This window comes from Mercenaria mercenaria, chromosome 2 (assembly GCF_021730395.1).
Source record: "Mercenaria mercenaria strain notata chromosome 2, MADL_Memer_1, whole genome shotgun sequence".
NCBI classification, from domain to species: domain Eukaryota; kingdom Metazoa; phylum Mollusca; class Bivalvia; order Venerida; family Veneridae; genus Mercenaria; species Mercenaria mercenaria.
The window spans coordinates 1,122,002-1,148,973 of NC_069362.1; the positions used below are offsets into that span (position 1 = coordinate 1,122,002).

The 26,972-nt window shown below is 35.0% G+C and overlaps 1 protein-coding gene across 1 annotated transcript in view; it reads left to right on the forward strand.

Moving 5' to 3' along the window:
• Window positions 1–26,446, forward strand: part of LOC123543360 (carbohydrate sulfotransferase 14-like) — an 88,242-nt gene extending 61,796 nt beyond the window's left edge. The window contains exon 3 of the mRNA XM_045329437.2: window positions 24,435–26,446. Within this exon, the coding sequence (XP_045185372.1) occupies window positions 24,435–25,559 (1,125 nt within the window). The 3' untranslated portion in view covers window positions 25,560–26,446. The remainder of the gene's footprint in view (window positions 1–24,434) is intronic.
• Window positions 26,447–26,972: the final 526 nt, after the last annotated feature.

The following is a 26,972-nucleotide window of genomic DNA, read 5'->3' on the forward strand; positions in this document are numbered from 1 at the left end:
TCTAACTCTGATTTGAATTTTTACAGTGTCATACCTCTTGTTAACTTAGATTTTTTGGTTAAAGTTTTATAAAGTTTTTACTGGCAACGTTATAATTTAGAGTCAGGCAAGTAGAAAATGTCGAGTGCGCTGTCTTACGGACAGCTCTGACGTGTTTTAATTCGGGTTGAGACTGCTTAATCAAATATTTCTGATTTCTTGTTAAGTTAATTTTCTTTTATCTAACTAATGCAGTCAGTTTGATCATGCAGATGCCTCTCAGTTTAAATGTCAGAAAATATGTTAAAGATCTAAAGGTCGCAGTAAGTGCTATGAAGTATAAATAAACATGATCATATTGCCTACTAAAGATGCATAACCTTGCATATAAAAGGGTATTATTTATCAACTACATAAAATGTTTTAATAATAAACCATTCAATTACATTAATATTAAAATTTTGAAAAAAAAAAAACTTATCCAAAAAATATACTTGCGTCTGTGTTCATATTCTGGAAATGTAATATTGTTAATAGCATTTTTATATATCTATCAGAACCAATCGTAATTTCATTTTTGAATTAGTTCTAAAACTGAAGAAAACACAATTATTGTACTATATGATATAAAAGAGAAGTAATTTCATCTACAAACAAAAAAGAAACTTAATTTGGGTGCATGTGACCTTGACCTTTGCACATGTCATATTGTTTATAATGGTGAATATTTAAGTGGTATCGTTGGAATATATGTATCATGTAAGGACGATGTCGGCTGTATGTGGGAGTCGCTAAAACATGCACATGTACAACTACTTGTAAACTCATGATTACAGAACAATATTCAGTATTGTTAAATCATTCGTTTATGTGAAATCAAGAGAATAGCAGCATAGAGCAATGAGTTCATATAAAAATTCGGAAATATTTAACTGCTTTCCTATATGAAAACTCATCTAGTTTATCGGTATATAACACATTTACTTGGTTTGATATACATGTAGAACTTTTTAAAAAGGTAAAATTTCTTGTTTAAAGTAGGTAGTGGACAAAGTTCCCCACCTGAAATGGATGGAACAACTTATTTCCAGCGGAGTCCACGGCAGGTGTGATATTTACCTTCCCAGCATACATTCTAGACCGATAGTGCTGAAAAAGTACCAGTACTGAACACTGGTCGGGATACTAACCGCAACCGTGAATCAAACCCGGACCGCTGTAGCCCAGTCTGCTAACTTCTGCGCCACTCACTCTCTATCAATAGAGATTTTAAATGCTCAAAAGACATACTCTAATTAAGTTACTTATGTACCAGTAAGCTGCATCTGGCAATATAAAATAATTTACATAAAGAATTATTCAAAATTCATTTTAAGATGCTTGTTAACTAAGCACTATAACCTTATACTCATTGAGTCAATCTTAAGTGTTAATGTAACGTAGATTTTGGTGAAATGAATGGTACGCCAAACAAAGTATGATATACTAGTACTCGGTGGTAGACAGTCATTGCTCAACATGTGGTAAAGTGTTGGAGAAGGCATTTTATTCATTAAAAGTATGTAAAAGCGACTTGTAATAAGAACTCTCAAATATAAATACAATCAAATTATACATGTGTTATGCAATACGTTGTTTCAAAAGTAAATATAAATATCGGTACATATATTACCATGAAAACATGCTGAAATAAAACAAGAGGACTGCCCTACGGATGCAGATGCTCATCTGATGTTTTTGTCTCTTTATAATAGAATTATAAGGGTAGAGTTACTGTACTTGCAGCTTTAAACGGCGAATGACTGCTACACGTTTTAAAGCAATGACTTTGACCATTAATGAGAAAAGTTGACCTAAACGCAAACGCAAACTTTAAGCAAGAAATCTGATATTTTCTAAGCCCAAAAGGGGTCATCACTCTTGCAAAAATGGAATGAGTTAATTTTCTTGCTTTACAGAGCCCGTCTTTGATCGTTGCAAGTTTTAGAGCAATAGCTTTGATAGTTTAGGAGAAAAGCTGACCTAAACACAAAACTTGAACAAGAAATCTGAAAATTTCTGTGTTCAAAAGAGGTCATGCAAAAAATCAGGATGGAGTTATGTTTCTTGTTATACAAAGTCAGCTTTTAATGGTTAACAAGTGTTGCAAGTTTTAAAGCAATAGCTTTGGTAGTTTAGGAGATAATTAACCTGACCTTAAAACTTAAATAAGAAATTTAATATATTTAGTTCAAAAGGGGTCATAATTCTTACAAAATAGCAGAATGGAGTTACATTTCTTTCTTGATGTGCAGAGTCAGCTATGTCGTGAACAAGTGTTGCAAGTTTTAAAGTAAAAACTTTGATAGTTTAGAAGAAAAGCTAACCTAAACATAAACTTTAATCAGGCAACGCCGAAGCAGACGCCATCGCCGATGACGATCAAGTGATGACAATAATTTTCAAACAAGAGCTGTCACAGAAGACAGCGCGCTGGACTATTTCGATGCTGGATATTAAAACTTGGCATATCTGGGAAAACTGGAGCTGTCACAAGAGTGATTCCAATGGTTGATGAATAAAGATATTGCACAATAGCCTGATACAAAAATATTAAGTAATAAGAGAGGTAAAGTGTATCAAACACTATTTAAGTATATTCTAAGCAAAAAGCGACATAATTCATTAAATAATGGTTAAAAAATTATGCACCTTGTGTCATATGATGTGGGTAATGATGTGGAACAACTTCTTCGAGTTTGAATTATATATGCATTTCCTAATTATAACTGAGATATAGTGAAAATGCATCAAAATTAACCTTAAATTCTAAGTAAAAGGGACTTAATTCATGCAAAAATGTACTAGAGTTGTGCACCTTGTGTCATATGATGTGGATAACAATTATTTTAAGTTCGAATCGGATCCATTCAGTAATAACACAGATAGAGTGAAAGTGCTTCAAAACTCTAACTTGAAAATCTAAGTGAAAAGGGGGACAAATCATGAAATATTGGTACCAGAGTTATGATTCTTAGGTCAGATGATGTGGGTGATGATGAGGAATGACTATTTTGAGTTTGAGTCAATCCATTAAGTAATTACAGAGATAAATAGAAAAAAGCGAAAGTGTAAAAATAAACGTTAACCAAAGTTGGGACGCGGAAAGACGCCGACGCCTGATCGAGTATGATAGCCCTCCTTATACTTCGTATATTCCAGCAAAAAAATCAGATGAGCCAAAAAGAAACCCCATATTCTATAACAATGTTAACGATATCTGTGTTAAATTATATACAAATACATATACATACAAAGGGAATATTGAAAATTATTTTCAACTAAAAATAATTTATTTTATTTTCGAGAAACAACGGCGTTGTTTTCGTAACTTGGCAATTTTACTTGTTCCATTTTTCGACTGGTTTGGTTGTATTATTGGTCCGTTAATTAGGGTACCAGCTATGCGACATGTACATCGTATAGCCGTATAAAAGCAAAAATCTCGTGCTATCTGCTCAGTTAACTCGTTTAATCTTGACAGCCAACACAAACTTTGGTCAATGGAAAAGTTTTTGTATCTTTATTATCGGAATAAGAATTTTGTCGAGGAGAAGACTAACACTTCCTAATAATGCCACGCGGACGTAGCAGGAGAGCACCGGCAGGGCGTAGGCAGACCCAAGTAATGGACAACGTTCGCAACCGGCAGATACCTAGGTTGTTTGAGACTCGGCAATGTCATGAAGGTGCATTACAACCACAGGGCTATTCAAGGAGGAATAATCGTCATCAGGCGAATAATGCTCACAATCGCGAGTAACCTCAGCTACCTGAGGCCCAGGCAGGCATTACCGCCAGAGGACCCTCCACAAAGGAAGGACCAGCCAGGTCAGCCAGACGTCAACCCAAGGACGGATAGGGGTCAAAAGAGGGTTGTTGAATTGCTGGACGAACGATTAGTTTAGAATGCCGGTGAGTTAAATACTATTGATTTTGAGCAAATCTTACAATAATTTTTTATCTAGAAATGTTAATAATTGTCCTTAAAATCGTTGGGGTGTGGCGATACTAATTTGTGTAATGTCCCATTTTCTTAAAATTTAGATAATCAGGTCGGTACCAATACGCGTGTCAGTATGGTCCGATTATCCGATGACGATTTAGCTGCATATGTTCCCGCTTTTTTAAAGCAACAGATTTGTAAAAGGAAATATGCCAATTTATCTTTGTTACTTAAGGGCGCCATAAAATTATCTTCCCCTGAAATCATCACATGCACATGTACAGAGAAACAAATGATTGTTTCTGTATTTTATAGACCGACATGGGTGGTCATTTTGTCCTACTTTCTTGTTTATCAATTTTCCGTAATCGGTCGGAAATTTTCCGGAATCAGGTGATTTTAAAATTAATTCAAACGAATATCCGTTTAAAAACAAAGAGAAATATCAAACAGGGAATGCCACGCACCAAAAGCGCAGCCTCCTCAAAACGAACCCCCCAGCACGCAAACGCGTGCACCACACACACACACACACACACACACACACTCAAAGCTTACACATCGGACAAAACGTAACAACACACACACACACACACACACACTCAAAGCCAACACATAAGGACAAGACGAACAATAAGCATACACACACGCGCGCACACAAAGTCAACACACAAGGACAAAACGAACAAACAAAGGAACACAGTGGGGCACCGCCTTGGAACGGTCAGTGGCAAAAACACCACTGGGGAGCTTAAACCGGTTTATGGTGCGCACCCAACCTCACTCTTACCCCCACCATGTTCCAAAGACATGGGACAGTGTAAATAAAAGTAATCCCCTCCAGGTGAATCTCTAACACTCGTAATGGAAACAAAAAGGCATGGCATGTAAAACACAAAAATGCTCGTGTATAAATATATAAAAAGCAAACCTTAAGAACCAAAAACGTATGTACTCAATGCCTTTTCAGAAGACAGAGCAACAAGAGAAACAAAGCCTTGTTCCCCGGCTATTCAAATTATTTTGTATGTATGCAATTCATGATAACAATAAAAGGCCACAGTAACATTTAACGGCCACATGCCACACTTTAGCACGCAAAACCACAGGTATTTCATAAAGAATTTTATATAAAATAGTCTCTATTTTGACAGGCGTCACTGTTCATAGTCAGGATTTTCATGTTTTTTCAGTGACAATTTAAAGTTAAAAGGTAGGACGGGAGCAGGGCTTAAGAGACGCGCGACAAAATAACTGTATTTCCATGATGGTAATTATACACGCGTTGCATGAAAATTTAAGATGTACAAATTTTTAGTTTCAAATTGACAGTGGCATATATTAGGCCAAGACAATGTGTTTAATGTCTAAAATGTTATTGAGTTAATTAATGTAGCCATGATAAGTACATAAATCAGTGTTCTTAGGTATAAATAGAGAACGATAATAATAACATTATCAGAAAAGTCGATTATGTCTTTACTGGTTATTTAGGGTTTTTTCTATAGTCAATACGATTCAGAAATAGTACAACTATTTTGTCACGAATAATGGCTTCACTACCCAATTCCTCTTTTCTCGATAGTAACATTAACATGTTATTGTTACAAATAGCGTGTGAGAGTAGTAAATTCCAATCACATTTTGTTTCTACAGTGTATGATAGTTACTTATTTATATTCTTAAAACTATACTGAAAAGATATTAACTGACGAAATTGTGAAAACACTTTTATTCGGGTTGGCCTAAATTGTCGTCCCGAAAACTTGTAGTATAGCTGTATTAGAATGAGTTTCATGAAGTTTTTGTGAGTTACAAAAATGTTAAATTTCCTATGCTAAGTTTGTAAAAATCACGTTATCGTTTGGGCATATATGTTACATCTAAATATTTATAAAGTATAGTCTCGTTTCTTCCGAAAAAAAAAATCCGAAGATGCACGACAGGTTCATGTTAGCTTTCGGAAAACATAATTTCGGTTTGAAATTGGCATTTTTGTTCGTTTATCTGTTAGTTATTCTTGAACATATTCGTGACTACTTGGTCAGATCCGATGCAGTGGCTCATATTTTCAGTAAATAGAAAGTCGCAGCTAAAACTCTCGTTTTCATTAATACTCGCTCGGGTATTAGTAGTGGACCTTTAACTCTAATGCAACTTACAACACTGCTGTTAACGCTAAAAGAAAACTGATAATAATAAAATAATAAAAAACAAATAAAACAATAAAAAAAAATCGTTCCTCTTACGGGTTGTTGAAACAAGACCTAATCTCGGTCCAACACATTGTTTTATTAGTATCTTATTTCTTTGAGAAAGGCCTATTGCCGAAATCAATTTCAGCCTATGTTGCGGGTATTGATTTTTATAATAAACTTAACGGATTTTATGACTTAGGTCGTATATTGCTAATTAAAATAATAATAATATTGATAATAATAATAATAGTAATAATAATAATAAATACTTGTAGACTGCCACAGAAGCTGCATGACACGTGATAATACGGCTCCACTTACTAAGCCCGTATTGGTAGCTGTTTTGAATTCTTTGTGGCAAGTTTGCAATAACATCTATGAAGTAAAATTTCTCTAAAACGCCTTTTACTTTGGTTTAGTATGGTTTATTTTATTTCGGGTCAGCGAGTTAGTTTCTGCAAACAAGCTTGTATCAGAAAAAGTATTTGGCCAGACTACTTTGAATGTCGCCAATGACGAAAGTTAGATCTATACAATTGTACGAATAAACTTTAACAAAAAAAGCTGAATGGAAGCCCCATTCTCTTAAAAATACCTCGACATGGAAATAACACATGTCCGGTATTGCGGTTAAGGATTTTATCCAAATGTCGTCAAAAATTCAGTCTCCTTTATTTTGTCATTGCAATGCACAGCCATCCTCTTTTGGTGTACTTGTGTACATCTGCCACGTTACTCGGTGCTTCACTGTTAAAAAGTAACCCTTTGCATGCAACTGTGCTTACCTTCATGCAGTGGTCCGCACGATAGTTGCCGGCCGTTTGCAGTAACCTGCGGGCGGTCGGTCCTTGTCGTGTGACACCACTGGCTCCGTCGTTGCAATGCACAGCCATCCTCTTTTGGTGTACTTGTGTACATCTGCCACGTTACTCGGTGCTTCACTGTTAAACAGTAACCCTTTGCATGCAACTGTGCTTACCTTCATGCAGTGGTCCGCACGATAGTTGCCGGCCGTTTGCAGCCACCTGTGGGCGGTCGGTCCCTGTCGTGCGACACCACTGGCTCCGTCGTTGCAAGGCACATCCATCCTCTTTTGGTGTACTACCCTTTGGCGTTTTTTTCGTTACTAGGCAGTTTTACTTGTTCCATTTTTCGACTGGTTTGGTTGTATTATTGATCCGTTAATTAGGGTACCAGCTATGCGACATGTACATCGTATAGCCGTATAAAAGCGAAAATCTCGTGCTATCTGCTCAGTTAACTCGTTTAAACTTGACAGCCAACACAAACTTTCCCGCCCGCCACACCCCGTACAGTTGTTTACTAGGTCATGCGTGTTTACAGTTTTTCAAACTAAACTTTCTCTACTTACAAAATGATTTTTTCTACTTTCTGATTATGTTTAGTTTTAGCTTGAGCTCACGTTTTTCTTTATTAGAAACTTTAAATTATGGAAGCCGGAGTTAAGGTTACAAAACGTTGTATTTAATGTTTACAAACACAATGTTTACAAAAACGAACTATAGTTATTATTGCGTTTCTGGTACTTTGGATCATAAATTGTTTAAAAGCAGTCTTTAGTCATACAACAGAATCATGTAGTGTCTTTGATATGAACATTTTTACTGTTTTTCTGTAGTTTTGTATTGTTGTAGGACCGATTATAAACGCGGTTATGGAAAGGGTCCTGTATCAACAGAAAATACCTGACGTACGAATCTGTTAACGACATGAACATTGTAAGTCGTTAATAAATCAAGGAATATCCTCTAGTGAACATCAACTGGCCGTGTATGGAGAACCTTTTCAACATAGTTTATTCCACCGTGGGTGCAGTAATGCAGGTATTCGATAAGTATGTGATCAATAAGACGGACATTTCCTACATACTCATCTGATAAACTGTTTTGTGATACGGGCCTTTTTATTCCAAGAACTGATATAGAGCTGATTAATTAATACGAAGTTTAACTATGGATTATAAACAGATAGACAGTTTTGTATTTATTGTACGAATTTGCGTTATGTGCTTTTGTGATTTAAAATTTGAAGATACGTGCCTTTAATCATTTCAAGGATGATGTTTCTATCAGAATCTAAAACAATTTATTCAATCACGTTTATTTTTTTTATTTATTTATTTTCCTTTCTTTTAAATGTCGCTCTTGTCACGGAAAAATTCTAATTGTGCATACCGAAGGGTGATCAGGCGCGTCAGGTTATTGCTGTAAAGCTAGGCTAAATGCCATATCCCGTCTTAAGCACCGTACTTTGGCGTATTGCTTTCAAATCAAGTTCGTGGCTAGGTGGCTCGGGTTGAATAGGTTTTGCCCTAGTGTTAGGCAAAATCTATTTGGTATTGCTTGTATTGCTTTATGTATTGCGTTCTCAACCCTTTGCATGCAACTATGTGCTTACCTTCATGCAGTGGTCCGCATGATAGTTGCCGCCCGTTAGCAGTAACCTGCGGGCGGTCGGTCCCTGTCGTGTGACACCACTGGCTCCGTCGTTGCAATGCACAGCCATCCTCTTTTGGTGTACTTGTGTACATCTGCCACGTTACTCGGTGCTTCATTGTTAAACAGTAACCCTTTGCATGCAACTGTGCTTACCTTCATGCAGTGGTCCGCACGATAGTTGCCGGCCGTTTGCAGCCACCTGTGGGCGGTCGGTCCCTGTCGTGTGACACCACTGGCTCCATCGTTGCAAGGCACATCCATCCTCTTTTGGTGTACTACCCTTTGCATGCAACTATGTGCTTACCTTCACGCAGGGGTCCGCATGTTAGTTGCCGACCGTTTATAGCTACCTGCGGGCGGCTGGTCCCTGACATGTGGCACCACTGGCTCCGTCGTTGCAATGCACAGCCATCGGTTCTGGCGTACTTCAGTTCTACCGTATCGTTCAGTGGTGTTAGTGTCAGTTCGAAGTTGTTTGGTATTGCACTGTTAATTATAGCCCTATAGTTGTGTTGTATTGCTTTGACGTGCCTGGTCTCCTTTCGGTTGAACAATTCTATCTTCTTTTTTCGAGCGGCCAACAAAACCCAATCTTAGATACTGCTGTATTTATATTATGTTTAAAAATACATCTCAATGAGTCATTTGTTCTATATTGTTACATATATATTATATATTGTGTTAAATAAAATTTAATGTAGAGCATATTACACGGTGTTTCCTTTGTTGTTTCGAGTATTAAAAATAAACAACTATCAAAGATGATATGTTGTGTTGTGCAAGATATATATTGATGATAGCATACGTGCTAACGAGCTGAGGTCTGATTTAACAAGTACATACTACGGTAAATATTAATCTTTATGTCTAAAGTATTGGTTATGACCATCTGCTGATATATTTTCTATATAATTGAACAATCACTTACGCAAGTAGGATACCACAAACCTTTTGACAAAAGCTTGTAACGATCAACTGATGCCAATAACATAAGTACTATTTAGACCACTTACTAGAAAGTAATGTCATTTAGTGTTTAACAATATGGTTCAGACAACTACATTCTATAAAGGGAGATAATTTAAAAAATGAGCGAGATAGACTCATCATTTAAAACACTTCAGTTTCTTTCAGTGGTCTTTATCGTAGTGTAAAATTTCAACAAAAAAGATTGGTTAAATTTGGAGTTATTCTTTGGAAAAGAACTGTTATATGTAAGTTTAATAAAGGTAAATAATTCAAAAAGTAAGCTAGATAAATTTATTGTACTTGTACAAAGCACTTTTCCTTAATGTCCTTAATCTTTGTATGAAGTTTGAATGAATTCTATTTATTACTTTGAATAACAAATTAATAGTGTATATAGATGACATTGTCTCAGTGTAAATAGATAAAGTGCACGACCTTTGACCCTAAATTCAGACATTGTTTCTATTAGTCATGTACTCTTTTAGCTTTGCATCAATTCTAAGTGACTAAAAATAGTTTCATAATACATTTAGGGTACAATTTTCCAGAAAAATTGCCAGTACATAAACATTGAAAAAAGGCTACAAAAAAACGTTGCAAAATCAGAATTTCATTGCTATAAAAAACAGTTAGGTTCAAGCTTCAACAAATATGTTTTCTTCGGGCATTAACATGCCGGCCCTCATAAAATGATTTCTAGAGCACTTTTGTCACTAAAACCACCAGACTAATGGGTACCGGTAATAATTGACAAAATAAAGCTTTTTCTCTAGACTAAAATGTAAGCGGTTGTGATGCGTATTATCTTTCAAAGTATTTGCTATCAAAAAAGGTTGGTAATAATAAAAATTCATATTATGTAGAATTTGATTATTAATCTGAAAGTTTCAAGAATTTTATATTGACATAAAAATACGGAAAATACATACATACTATAGATCTTCTGCCATCTTTTAGTAACATCTTTAAAACCGATAAAGCGGGACAGCTTTACCTATCATTCAAGTCAATAGAACAAATATCCAATTCGTCGATTTCCTTACTAAGTGTTGTTGTTGTAGTAACATGGCGGTGGGGGTGGGGGTGGAGTAAATCGACAAGTAATAGCTTTAGTCATTATAATTTTATCTGATGCATTTACAGGCGGACGGTTTACTAAATGATGTACTTGAATAAAATTTAAATTAATATTAAAGTGAAATGTGGAACAAGTCGAATATGTATATAAAAGTTTATTTATTGTCAAATAATAGTAATATTTAGAAATATGAATATGGTATCTAACATATTTAGAAAGCGTTACATATTATACACCCAAAACAAACATTTAATTTCAGGACCATACATGTACAAAAAATAAATAATTGCTCAGCTTAGTCCGTTATTTTAAATATGCTTCACCGATCGATTTTCAACGGACAATTATGCCATTATCACAAATTAAAGTTGACGATATTTCCGATTGACTGGTATTTTTATACGCCAGAAGGGACGTATTATGTTATGATGCTGGTGTCCGTCTGTCCGTCTGTCCGTTAGCAATTTCGTGTCCGCTCTGTAACTCTTGAACCCCTTGAAGGATTTCAAGGAAACTTCACACAAATGTTCACCACACCGAGTCAATGTGCAGAGCGCATGTTTTGGATGTCTCGCTTCAAGGTCAAGGTCACACTTAGGAGTCAAAGGTCATATCAGAGTGTTTCGTGTCCGCTCTGTAACTCTTGAAACCCTTGAAGGATTTCAAAGAAACTTGACACAAATGTTCACCACACCAAGACGACGTGCAGAGCGTATGTTCCGGATGACTTGCTTCAAGGTCAAGGTCACACTTAGGGGTCAAAAGTCATATCAGTTTGTTTCGTGTCCGCTCTGTAAGTCATGAACTGCTGGAAGGATTTCAAAGAAACTTGGCAGAAATGTTCACCACATTGTAACGATGTGCAGAGCGAATGTTCTGGATGACTCGCTTCAAGGTCAAGGTCACACATAAAAGTCAACTGTCATATATGACTTTGCTTTGTGTATATTGCTCTGCATTGCAGTGCTCTTGTTTTTATTTGGCAGATCTCTTTTTTGTACTTTTTTTTAAATTACTTCCATTTTATGTTACTATAAATAGCTTATTTTGAACTTTTTTTATTATTGGCCGTAGGGAAAAACCGAGACCATTTTCCTGTGGTACAACATGGATGGTACCTCCAATTTTAAGGTGTATTTTTACATACCTATACCTGATAAGGATTTTTTGTAGACTTTAAATATTTTTTGTGGACTTAGATTTGTTTTTTGAAGTTTTCCTTTTGTTATTCCAGTCCTTTGGGGCTACAACAGTCAAGTTCGTAAAATTTTGCACCCGTCCTATGATGTAAGCATTCGGGCGTATATTGCCCCGCTTGGCGGCGCTCTTGTTTTTTTTTTATTTGAGTTCTCTGTTTTTCTCCATTTTGCAGCTGTAAAATCTTCAAGTATGACCACAAACGTCTTCTTTTCAGCAGGGCGCAAAATGATGTACTTAAAACCATCAAAGTACCTATCACTTGTAGTAAGCGGGGTAACATATTTTTATGACCCATCTTGAAACAACACTGACCGGATATTACTTATCCCTAGGCAATATTGTAATACACAATGAAATATAAAGGGTGATTAAACATTTGACACAATTAAAATAGTTCATTTTAATGTAACTATATGCAATCTTGGGGCTTAAATAAATTAAAAAAAAATAACGCAATTTTTAAACGAATATTTAAAAAAGGCTCTGGCCTCCAGTTCGTCCGACAAAAGCAAATATATATATAAAAGCGTACATGATTTCATTCACTATCGATTCCAAAAATTAAAAAAATTAAAAAAATAAGAATAAGATAAATGGAGCGTGTGGGTGGGGGGGGGGGGGGGGGGGGGGGGCAATCACCATTTAAGAACTCGATCTATTTACCATTGCGCTTACCCTACCCCAGTAAAAATAATGATACCTTAATTTTTTTCGTGAATTTTGGGTCAGGATCTTTACTGTTCGATATTCACTCAGTATATGCAACTCTATTAACATGTCCATTACGATAATTTATTACTTTAAATTGTAAGGCTGGGTAATAGTTTGTACTGATTCCTCCGTCAGTGTAAAAATCATGAAAGCTAAATCTCCGAGAGAAAGAAAAAAGACGATATAAAGACAGCAGAAGGAAAGCGATATGTATATTACAATGCAAAAAGCATAAAACCATATAAAGTACCTATCACTTGTAGCAAGTGGGGTAACATATTTTATTACCCATCTTGAAACGGATATTTCTTATCCTCAGGCAATATTGTAATACACAATGAAATTTAAAGGGTGATTGAACATTTGACACAATTAAATTATTTTATTTTTAATGTAACTATATGCAATCTTGGGGCTAAAATAAATTAAAAAAATAACGCAATTTTTAAACGAATACTTAAAAAAGAAAAAAGGCACTGGCCTCCAGATCGTCCGACAAGAACAATAAAATATATTATTAAACCGTGTCATGAGAAATCCAACATAGTTTGTGTTTTCCACCAGCATGGATCGAGAAAAGCCTGCGCGTCCGCGCAGTCTGCTCAGGATCCATGCTGTTCGCTAACAGTTTCTCTAATTCCAACAGGCTTTAAAAGCGAAGAGCATGGATCCTGACCAGACTGCGCGGATGCGCAGGCTGGTCTGGATCCATACTGGTCGAAAATCTACTGTGTTGGTTTTCTCATGGCACGGTTCAATTATACTTTTTTACGTATATTGAAATTAATGGTGTACATGCTACGTATACTGACAGACTATAATGTTGCGGAAACACATGAGAATTAGACGTTTTACCTAATTTTTACGATGAAATTTGTATATTTATTAACCCGCATTAAACACTAAACCCTCCATTGCGTTATTGGTAACGACAGCGGAAAACTTCTTTATTGCCGCGGTGCTTAGGATAAAAAACATATTAGAATCGAAATAATTTATAGCTAAACAGTGCTTTATCACTATTTATGCACTCGAGCTGTTATAGGTCTTCCGAAATAATTTATTACGCTCGATGTTTAACCGCCCATCATGTATAAATAGTGATAAAGCACTGCTTTGCTATAAATTATTTCATAATTATATTGATACTCTGATATTATTTATTATATTTCAGTTAGGTTAATCTATGAGATTTGGATAATTTTAAATCCAGATTTACAGTTAATTTTCTATTTTCATACTTTAATACAGGACTGCTGAATTAAAAACCGAGATGCATTATATCTATTTTAACATGAAGAGATGTGACGTTTATGGTGAATATTTTACTTGTCTAAGAATATTATACTGACCGCGAGATTGGAAATTCTAGAAACTCTTCAGATTGTTTAACCAAAAAAATTAAAACGTTTAGTGACAGATATATCGTTCAGAACTTGTTCAGTCACAAAGTTTGAAGAGATGTTTGAAATTAAATTAAAAAAAAATAAACTTAACAACGCGACTGTTATGTCACTCTGATATATTTTATCAAAACTGTACAAAAGATTTATTGTGAATTTAACACGGAGAATTGCGTAATGGCGGACAGGTTAAAGAACACTGATTTAGCATAGTTTACGTTAACGGTAGCTTTGGTTTAAATTATACTGTGGATGTAGTTGACATTTGGGTAGGAATAAAATGGATAAGTGTTATTTAGATTTCATCACTGCACTTTGTGTGCTTTTGAAGTTTTGTGACAGGTAAAATCTCTATTGAAAAATGTCTCTCCCATACTTATGTCATTACTGTATGTCAGATTGAAGACAATCCTTCAAAATAAGGTGAGGATTGGCCGGACAACGTGTGACGGCACTATAAACACCATGCATTTTATATTAAATATAATTTAGGAGATAGATTTTAACGTAATATAACCAGGAAATGCAAATAAAACACTGTAGATAACTTGTATTAAATATCAACAGGCACATTTAATGATATCTGATTTCTGTTCGCGACGAAATGTGTATGGTGCGTTCTAACACTTAAATGATGTCGTCATCCCTGTCCACATGTCATTTTATTGGTCATAATTTTCACATCATTTAACAGATAAAATTATTAGTATCTATGAATTGCAAGAGTCCATTTTTCATGCATGACAAATATACGGACCTCCCGTATACTAGATGTTCCGAATACGAGTTCGTATATTAGGTCCTTATATTTGTAACACACATCCCGTATACTCCCGTATTTTCGAAATATAAGGCACCGTATACTCCCGTATATTGACCCTTTTTTCGCAGTGTATTTTCACAAAAACTTTCTCAAACTGTCTATGATTATCTTATGCTGATATAGGCCACCAAAGAATGGTTTGTTGCTTCTCGATACTTCCTTCAACGTTTTATAATTGTTTGGATTTGTCTGTCTTTGTTGGCATTCCGTTGGATTTTGCCAACATTCCGTTGGGTGTTGCCAATGACACAGGAAATTCTATGTCTGCATCATGCGCTTCTCGATACTTCCTTCAACGTTTTATAATAGTTTGGATTTGTCTGTCTTTGTTGTCATTCCGTTGGATTTTGCCAACATTCCGTTGGATGTTGCCAATGACACAGGAAATTCTATGTCCGCATCATGCGTGTTAAACAATTAATATCACGAATAATCCAAACACATTTCTTTCAGCCCTATTCTGAGCCATTCTATTCTGCGAGCTGGTCACTTTCTTTGATTTTTTTAACGTAAAGGCTATTATTGTCAATTTCTACTTTGAATGGATACATGGATTTTTCTACATCTGTCATCACTCTTTTACATCCGCATAATCGGCTTTGTTCTGCACAAGTTCCACTTCTTTGTCTGTGTGTGGAATTGTCTTTTGAAGTCATGTCTGCTTTCGGTTGTGTAGCTCCAACTTATTAAGCTGGCATGTGCTGCGTCAAACAATACCTGCAGTATAAAGAATGCTTTCTGCTGAAACTTATGACGTTTCCCTTTCTCTTGGAATGAAGGTTGATAGTCTGTTCACTGAAGCCATTAACTCTCAAAACCTTTTCTGCACAAGGGTGGGTTACCTCAAGATTCATCATTATTAACAGATAGGGGAGCGGTGGTCTAGTGGATAAGGTGTCGGCTCAATGCAGGCGTCGTGGCTTCAAGCCCCACTGGGTCATAACCGTGACTTTTCTAATGACACCAGTACTGGTTTTCCAGGAAGCGGACTCGAGAATGATACTAATAGGCTTGAAGTTTTCATCACAATCGAGCTAAAACAAATTAGTATAAACTAACGGATAAGCAGGTAGATACATTACATCGTTCAGCTGATTGGACGCAAGTGATAGTGGGGCACAACTTGTTCTGTTCGAAACTTCTATATGCACATCTAGGTCGTTGATATCTGTGGCCTGTATTAATGCCAGTATATCATGAATGATATCCATAAAGTATATACAGAAATGTGCTCTTTTCCGTGATGTCTTTTCCTGACACTTTTAAAGTGTTGGTACTTTTGAAAGTACTCTTTGAACGCTGTTTGAACTTCAACAGATTTTCAAGGCTTGGATTGTCAGCTAGTTCTTTTCCTTTTTTATCGTTTGAAGGTCAAATAATTATGGTTGAATATATGTGTCATCTGTTAATAAGTAAGTATCAGAAGAGTTCTAACATTTACACTAAAATTATTCTGTCCCTATGCAGCCATGGTGTTTGAATGAGTATCTATTTGTTTTCTGCTATTAGAACCTATTTCTAAAACCTACAATTTCTACAATCTATTACAATTTAAAGTGAGCAGTTCTCGTAACACACCTGAACATTGTGCTTGAAACATTCTTGAAGTTAACACTTGTAACTTGATACTTAATGTTAGCAGGAAACATTACGCAGAGTTGTTGTTCTTTTAAAATAATAATGATAATAACAATAATATACTGTTTAAAATTGGGTACGAACATAGTCTAAAGTGTAAGGCTGGCATGCCCTATATACATTTAAACCACCCAGTTTCCTTTATGTAGGTTTCTGACCATTCCAGGGCGGTGCCCCTAATTTCAACTGGTTTTCTGTCCGTCTTGAATTGTCTGTTGCGTATGTTTTCTTGTTTGTTATAATCGATTTCTTCCTCCTTGCTCCCCATGTTGCCTCCTCCTTTCCACTAGCATTTGCGCTACTTTTTGGATCACATCCCACTTTTACTTTAGTAAGTTTTCGTGCCTGTCTACTCTGGCTACCGTACTCCTGGGGCGGTGCACGGTTGCTTTTTTCCTGCTTATATGGGTGTGTTTTTGTAATTATGCGGTTGTTTACCGGTGTCTTACTATCTAAGTTATTTAGTTGGGTATGGTTGGGTATGGTTGTGTGTTTGATTTTGGTGCATGGCTGTCTGCGCTTTTGTGGTATGCGTTGTAGTGTGACTGTCAGAAATATGACACCTATCTCTAACAGACGTGTGGACAATTTGTACAATGATAAATTAAAGGTGGTCAATCACATTTAATCAAAATTTAATGACATTTTTTACTTTTTGTATATTCTGGTAGAGAATTATTTAAGGAACAAAAAGACCGATTACATAGAGTTAGATTCCTATTTGAAATGTATATTTTATTATTTTTATAAAATTTTGTAATTACTACCCTTTAATATGAAAGTATATAAAAAGCTGGGTATTTCTTTTTATTTCGATACAATGTCTAGTTTTACATTTGCATTTGATAGACATACCAACTATTGAACAATCTGAACCAAAATGCAAGTTTTAAAGCTGTGTGTAGCTTCTTAATTCATTTATATCAAATCTATCTTGGTTGCGCAACCAAGATAGGCAAAGAGAGGTAATAATAATTTTTCAAACTTGCGTTTCTAATGAATTCCATCTAAATACATATTTTTTAATGCAAATATTTTACAAGTATATTATAATATGTCTAATATTTATACATTTCCTTAGGCAAAGCATGTTTATCAAATTTATACTTATGATAAAATAACTCTATCTCGGTTGGGCTACCAGGATAGGAAAATGAAATTTTAAAAATACCTCCAATGAAAATCTAATTTGTATTAGTGTTAAGTGAACATAAATGAGTGTAAATGATCAGATGCTTAAGTTTCGAACAAATCCGTTACATGGCCAAAATCTGATTATCCAGCTTTAATAGCTATTCACACACTGTTAAGTAAACGAATAAATTGGCAAACAAGAGTGTAAGTTCGTTGTCTGCAGCCTGAAAGGAAATGACTTCCAATGCATTTTATATCACAGTTCAAATGATATGACACTTACTAAAGCAAATAAATAGATATGCCTAAACATAAGGTAAGTTCAATATGCAACATATCTCTCAAAATTATTCTCAAGTACCTACAAACAACTGATTTTGTTTTACTAGATAAAATCATGATTATAATTAATGAAATATGTCTAAACAACTTGTCATTTTTTCACCTGAACGTGCATATCTGCCATAAGGTAACTCACAGAGTTCTTATAGTGTAACCGCCAACAGTCGATAGTTAAATAATTGTATAATCATTAATTAAGCAATTTCATATTAGCCTATTTATCTGTCCTCGGGTAATCGTATACGACAACCCTTGGACATATAACAAAGCGTATATGAAATTGCTTGATAAATGGCATTATATTACCAAAAACGCTGATATTATGCTGAGAAGTATTTGGTAGTTGATTTAGAGCTATTGCCAGTGCTTTAGCAACTGGCAATAGCGCTTAATCAATTACCAACTTTTAATCTCCTTCTATTTCTATGTGACCGCATCACACAGATATTCTGGACGTGTAAAAGTAGTCCCATATTTATGTTTCTATAATCTGGGTATTTTGCGAGTGTGTTAGAAACTGAGGACTACTGCTTTAAACAACAAAAACAAAAAGCAGCGGTTTCTAGAATAGGTATAAACTTTATATATACATTGTATAGAAACTTTTTAAAAATTTTCTTGCCTTAAATCACTATGCACAGAGTTTAGATGTAATATTGTACAGTGGACTTCTACAAACATTGTTCAAATTATGACAAGTCTATGCAAAAAAAAAACGTCGATTTTACTTTTAGGTGTATAGTATCGGTTGAAATATCATTTGATGAACATTGGCTGTAGACTTTGATCTTTTTCAGTATTTAATTCCAGAATCGTTGAGTGTATTGTGTATTTAAATATATTTTAGATATTCTCACGATACGATACAAGATACAAGAAATTTCTAAAATGTTACCTCACATTTACCTTATACAGTGCAATCTCTCTAGAGCGGCCCTCTCTACATTATCAAATTTTCCCATAGCCGAAATTTACTATCAATTTAACCTCTATAGAGCAACAACCTCTCAACAGAGGTCAATATTTGCATTTCCCAAAGGGTGTTGCTCTGGAGAGGTTGCACTGTATATTTCAAAACATTTCCGAGATATCTTTGGAAAATATTAAACATTTTCCCTCTTGTTAAAAGTATCTCAAACTACTCCAAACGTGACCAAACAATACGAAACAATGGCAAAATCAAGACCTTTGAAGGTGAGCTATATCTGAAGTAGGAAATAAGTTAACAAAATTGTATACAGGAGAAGTGTTACTTTTGCCCCAAACTGCATAAATTGAATGTATCAAAATGGTGTGAAGAACAATTTTTCTTTCACAAAGAAGTATTATTTTATCAAATAAGAGATAAGTGGAAACTGCACAGATCGCCCAACACGACAAAAACGAAAATGTTACATACCGCATGTTTGGTGTTCAACCCTTTTACAGTTGGACGCTACGCTTTCCTCTTTGATTGTGTCTGACGGATCAGGTGGAAGACTCTATGATTAGTAGTTCTTAAATCCCACCAGGACTGAACTATTTTGATATTTGTCTTCTGGCCTGTTTCGTCGGGCCCTTAAGGGTGTTTTCCTTGTTGCTCTGTCTTCTGCAAAGGCATTGAGTACATGCGTATTAGGTTCTTAAGGACTGCATTTTTATATTATATTTACAAGGGCATCTTTGTGTTTTACATAACATACCTTCTGTTGCCTTTACGTATGTTAGGATTTCACCTGGCGGGGATCATTTTTATTTACACTGTCTTGTAATTTTGGAACATGGTGGGGGTAAGAGTGAGTTTAGGTGCACCATAAACCGGTTTAAACTCCCCAGTGGTGATTTTGCCACTGACCGTTCCAAGGCGGTGCCCCACTGTGTTTCTTTATTTGTTTGTTTTGTCCTTTGGTGTTTTATTTTCTGTGTTGTGTGCCGGTGGGGGGGGGGGGGGGCGGGGGGGTCGTGTGTGTCTTTGGGGAGGCTGCGTGTTTTGAACGTGGCTTTCCCTGTTGGATATTCTTCCTTGTCTTTTTTGATTGAGACTGTTCATGAACGGTAGTGGAAATGCATGCTACCGTCCACGCCTTCTAGCCCCGGGTTGAACAGAACTCAACATTTACACATGCTAAAAGTATAATAAGCAATTTAGAGACATCCGCAGATAAATATTTTACAATTTATAAAACAAAATATCTGACTTATATGAATGTTCTTTTAACATGAAATGTATGGGAAACCTTTAAGTTTTGAAAAAATGTATTCTTTTTACTATAAGCACATCTGTTGACCAAAATAAAAAAAAATGACTAAAAACTCTGTGAAAGAAGCTGCCCAAACTACGGTCAAATATTTTGTGGCCCTTGGTGCGCTCACCGCTCAAAACATACCTATGTGACCTACATATGTTAAAAATGTGCTTTTTTATCGAATAAATGATTTCTGAAATATTCAGTAGCATTTTTCATCAAAAAAATTAACTTGTTACTGCAAAACTTAATTCACTATACAGAATAAATATTGTGGTAGCAAACAAAAGAAAGTTCTCTGAGTATTACAAAAATATTCTAAATTTTGAAGACCATAAAGGGCTTAAGTGAACTTTATTCCTGGTATTTGTATGCAACCTATACCGAGCAGTTGTGAGGACAGCAGACATATCCCAGTTAAGAGCAGTTTAATGCTTAAAAAGCAGATGTTCAGTTGGTGAAATAACTATTGTTAATGCATTACTTACCTATGGTACCTTTGGTACCTTTCAGCATACCTTTAGGTAGATTTTACATTACATCAACTGACATTTCAATCTTATACCGGCTTGCGGTGAGCTCAATATACATGTAGTCGTCATTTTCGGTGTATGTGCGTGCGTCCGTGCGTCTGTCCGATTTTGTCCGGCCTATAACCTTTACATGTAAGAACCAATCTTGTTTATATTTGGCATGAATATTTACCTAATTAAAAAGGCGTGTCATGCACAAACCCAATGTTTCTCTTCAAGGTCACAGTTGGAGGTCAAATGTCAAATTGAAGCTTGTCCGGAACATTTCTTGTTTATGCTTGTTTGGATTTTGATGTAATTTTGCATGAATGTTTTACCTTTATGAGACGGAATGTCATGCGCAGTAACCAGGTCCTTAAGTCAAAGGTCAAGGTCACACTTAAAGGTCAAACGTCAGATAAAATAATGACATTGTCTGAATCATTTCTTCTTCATACGTTAGGGGATTTTGAAGTAGCTTTGCACAAATGTTCAACACCATGAGGCAATCTTGTTTTTAGAATTATTTCTGTTTGATGTTACTATAAATAGCTGATATTGTAAATTGCTTATTAGTTGCCGTAGGGAAAAATTGAGACCACTTTGCTGTGGTACAACATGCAAGTTATGTCAACTTTTTGGCGTGTTTTGACCTATCTCCACCTTGTAAGGAGTTATGAGTGGGCCTGTATTATATATATTATATATTCATTATTTGTCAAAAGAATTATATATGCAAATACAGGTGCTAGTGTAAATATTTCTGACAGCAAAATAGTATAATAAATGTTATTTTTTTAGACACCTGGCGGGCTCGGTCGACATTCTGCCCGTGGGGATGCAGAATGTATTTCTAGTTTTTGTTCTTCTATTGTTTTTTATAGTTGTTCGGGTTTAGCGTCTTTTTTACTTCATATAAATTTGCTTTTAATTTGAAATGTATACATTTAAAAGAGCTCTAGAAAAAAGTCACAGTAAAATTATATTATTTGATATGCGTTTTTTATCTGTACTGTCTTATTTTCTATTTGTTTCTAATGAAGGCGCAAACACATATAAAAAGAATAAGTGATTGTACGGATTATTTCACAATTTCTTTCTGGTTGCATACCAAGGCCCTGGTGCACGATCAAGCAAGGGCGTTTCAGAAACTCTAAAGATATGAGATTGCCATTGATTTGTTTATTTTTGGCACGTTAGTACAGAAGAATGATCGGAAACAACCTTCAGTTCGAGCTGTAGTATAAACTTACCAAAGATGGATAGGAACTGTTTAAATTACTTCTGAAATAATGTGTGGATTTGTCATTTTTGTCTGACTTTTTGTTACAAGAAACTTAGTTACTTCAGAGGTGGTAAAAACTTGTAACTTCTTTGTTGAGGAGAAAACTATAACTTATATATATTATAGCGTTGAGAAGTTCAAGAACCGGGCTCATATCAGTCCAACTTTTCAAGATCTTGGAATGCCCGGTTATCACATCTAATTCATCAACCTTAAGGAACAGAAATGGGTTCATGAAATACTTGTACAGCATCATCAGCTGTTTAAACCCATATTTCATGTTGAATACTACTGATTAATGCGACATCTGGTTGGTTAATAAGGTAAAGCTTATGTTTCAATGGGGTAATTCATTTATTCTAACGTTCGCGTCTATCTAATTGTAACGCTTCCCTGGAGCTTGATTTAGAACTTCTATAAACTTTAGGGTGAAATGTGTCCTGTAAAGAATGATGAATTATTTTCTGAAGCGGCCAGTTTGCTACTCAGATCGTTTTAAAGGATGTCTTTGTTTTCATTTACTTTTGAATGGCATACATGAATATAATTTGTATTTTCCCTTTAAAAAAAAAAAGGTTTAGCTTGACAGTGAACATTTAGTTCCAGGACTCTGCACTGCACACGATCTTTGTATTAATTGCATACTGACTGCTGGCTTACACGGCGATAACATAAAAAATGAGGATCCAGTCTTTGGATATTGAGTACATTAATTTATTTTATTGCAGTCCGACTTACTAAATGCTGTGTTGATGATTAGCAGTCCGTCATTGATGCTCATCCGACAATGCATTCTTTGTCTTTTGCTGCGAACGCAAAATTGAGTTCGTCTGACTCATAAAGGACCAAAATGGTCATAGCATAATTGTTTGTTGGGTTTCTTCCACTAGAAGTTATTTGAGGTTTAAATTGATTTGTTGTGATAAATTGTTTGGATAGCGTAATACGTTTGATTTCTACACTTACAAACACTGCCTTCTCTCCAGAAGAGAGTATAGCTACTTTTGAACATTGTAACTTGCCCTTCCTCTATCGTCTAGGGTCTAATGTAGCGATGTATTAGCAATGTATTTCCAACTTTTAGCCAACTTACGCCATTGACACCACATAATTTTCCTCGTCTTCTGGGCCTGCTTGCTTTGGGAATTATAAATCTTCAATGTTCAAAGTTTGGGAAAATTGGGTGCAAGTATTTGAAATTAAACACGCTATTATGAACCTACCAGCCATGATAAAATAGTCTTTATGAATTTAAGGCGGCAATGTGTAGATTATGTCCCCCTTCATATTAATGACCTGAACAATATGTTAAAAAAGTAAAGGAAGGTTTTACAAAATCTCAATATTTGCTTTGTTCTATTGGTATCTGTCAGTGGCAATTTACCAGAATTCTTAACCAAAATGCTGGAGGTGCCAACTGATTCAAACCATTGCATATTGACATAAATTTAAGGCTTAAGGTTCAACTTCAATCTGAAGTCATGGCTTATGCGTGACTTAATCTAAACTTAGGAACGCTTGCACATAATCAAATGTCCGGTCTGATTAAATATCTTAATTCTTTTCCTAGACATAGGAATGCGACATGCGATCTGGGACTAATTCAGGTGCAAGAGTTTCCGGGACCTTGTCAAATACTTTGTGTTTCAGTTGTTTCCATATGCCTTTACAATTTCTACAAGCAAGCAATTCTATACTGACCAGCAAAAGAGGAACAATCCAGTTTTATAACTGGGGTATTTTGTATCAAAAATCTTTAATTTATAAATCACATGTGTTTTCCTATCACATTACACATTTGAAAAACTTCACATGTAAAATTTATAAAATCAATCAGCCGTGAAGTCAGTAGTCCCACAATAGCCGTTTTGCACGAAATTCACGTGCGCCTGTAATTAACAATGTTTTTTGTGAATTTTAATTGTTATTGGAAATATTGATAATTGACTAAACGGAAAACAGCAAAAAGTTTTAAAAATATTGTTTGTTGCACCGCACGACTGAATAAAGTTTAGCTTGAGCGCCCAATTGGGACGTTACAATGCAACTGACGCGCAGAAGATATAGCCTTTCAAACGGCTATTGTTGGACTACTGACTTCATGGTTGATTGATTTAAAAAAAAATATCACGTGAAAATCTTCAAGTGCAATTTTGGTATAAAAAGAAACAATTCAAATTTGAAAAATCATTTTTTTTTATTTCAGAATATACCAGTTATACATTTGGATAGTTTCTTTAGCTGTTCAGTATATTTGACACATAGACGGGTTTATGTCATAGGCAGCAGGGCGTGTCTGTAGAACTTCAGACCGTATTTCAAAATTGTTCAGTGAAATTTTGATATTTAAAGTGTATTCGGCTAGCTATTTAGTTCTAATTCGACTAGTTATTATATGATACTGCATTTCCAGGTATTACATACCATATCCTTATATCCTTTAGTATTACATTGAAAGAAATAGTATAGTTTTTTATTTGTTTCCATTTTCAGAAACAAATGACATCTGAAAGAGATACGAACGATGCAGGAGATGCCAACGCCAGACGAATGAAATCTCTAGAAAAAGCATGCAGACATCTAGGGTATACGGACGATAATTATACAATAGCTATTCGTGCACATATGTCTCCAAATTACAAATGTCTTTATTGCCGTATCAATAAATGCGCTTCTACTACGACTCTTGAAATAATGAAACAAATTTTTAACTGTGATACCGACTGTTTGGTCAAAATGGCATCAATAGTTAGGTCAAATGTGAATGCAAGTAAAATAATGAAAGATGCTTTTTCATTTATGGTGGTTCGTGAGCCGTACGGGCGGTTGTTTTCAACCTACTGTAATATCTTTTATTTTCCGAAAGAAGACTGGATTTACAGGGGAACTAAGATTATAAAATTATCAAGGTCGAATATTTCCTCCGATAGTCTTAACTTTGGACACGACTTAACTTTTTCAGAGTTAATAAGGTATATTGTTGAATCATTTGAAAGCGGTCACCATTTAGATGAACATGTCAGACCGATGCACCATAAATCATGTAATCCGTGTTTATTCCATTTTGATTACATCGCGCACTTAGAGACACTGAATAAAGACTTTGAATATATTTTAAAGACTATCAACAATAGAAAGATAATACAAAATTACCCCGAAGACATTGTGTCATCTCTTAGAGAATGGACACTTTACGGACCTGTAAAGCATTTATTTCGAACCATATTGCTTGTTAAAGGATCTAGTATCTCACACTACAACATATTTCTTAGAGCATGGAGTTATTATCAAATAACAGGACAAGTTTCAAAAACCATAGATTTCCCATACAGCAAGGAAGATATAAAATTGATTACGAAAGACGACTTTCTTCGAGCATTAAAAACTGCTATTGAGTCGTCTAGAACAGAAGGTAACGATCTTAACAATCAGAGACATGAAGCCATGCTTCAAGCATATTCTACAGTCTCTCCTGAATACATGGAAAGATTACGAAAAGTAGTAGCAACTGACTGTTTTTTGTTCAGTTATGAAGAGAGACCAGATAATTTATTTAACAGAAGAAGATTGTTATTAAATAAAAGCTATAATGCATTTAACTTTTTCAAAGGTCTTTAGATGAGACAACAATAGTGTTTCCCTCCGACTTTGTGTAATAGCAATAAAGCAATTACACTACACTGAATATTCATAAGTCTTACAGATCAAGTACAATTTTCTATAAATATATTACAGAACTATCGCACGTTTCTTGATCTGAAAAAAATGACATTATAGTTTAACTGTAATAAACATTAATCCTGTACGCAGAGAACTTCTAATTATAACTCATGTATGAATTTATTGTTCCAGATCATATAATATTACATTATATAATATTCTAATTATTACTCACTAATTTGCCGCCCGCTTAGCTCAGTAAGTAAGAGCGTTGGTCTACGGATCTCAGTGTCGCGAGTTCGATCCTGCATCTTCTTCAGCCTCTTTATAGATAAATGTAGCTTGCTTGAACAACTCTAGTAAATACTTATCCTCCGCATTTACTAGCTAAAGTATCGATGATTATTTGCAATTTTTTTAGATAATTCTAGAAGAACTATAAAAACTCTTTACAACAATGATTTAAAATTACAGATTTCACCAATTAAATCACATTTTCTTAGAAAATACAACATTTAAACAGGTGCTACATGTGATATTTCATTCAATCTCTAAATGTCATTCAAAAATATGTATTCTCTGTTCCAATCTTAATTGTAACTCGACAATATGGTCTACTGTTAATAATAGAAATTTTAATTTGAATATTCATTCAGACATTTTTTTGAAATTCCGCTGATGAAATCTATGTTCTTACATGAAATGCCCATAATTGTGGTATACAATATGTTTGGCAAACGAAACGACCTCCAAACCAAATTTTGGAAAACTGTTACAAAATGTGTAATGAGAATAAATTTCTAAATTTCGTGTACAGTCATTTTTGTTAAACTGAACTTTCTGTTCAAGCTGTTTAACAATTTAAATACGAAATTAACGTAAAAAGTCGCCCCGACTTCATCTCAGTGTTGTTATATTTTCTGGTCCTTCGGGATCATTGATTTCAATTCATTTACATTTGAAGATTGAATAATGCTTAAGCCGGTGCTAGGGGGCGTGGGCAGTGTTGCATTTTCCATTACTGCTCATGAACAGACTCAATCAAACCTAGTCTGCAATTTTCACTGTTTGCATTGTTCTCGGTGCTTCCGAGGGATTTACTTTCCAAATTTTATTTCTGATTTTAAGCTAAACTTAGACATGCCTATGAATGGATTCTGTGATAAAAAAAGTACAAGCAAACTGAAATTTGGTCGGCAATATGAATGTTATATACTTAGTATTATATGGAAAAGAAAAGTCCTTTATGTGAGAAAGGTTGACTTATTAGTAAAATGACATTAGTTGTTATGTTGTAGAAAAATGATTTAACATCCAGTAATATTACTTGTTTCAAGAAAGGGTGATTTAAAGTTCAAATACAATTGTTTG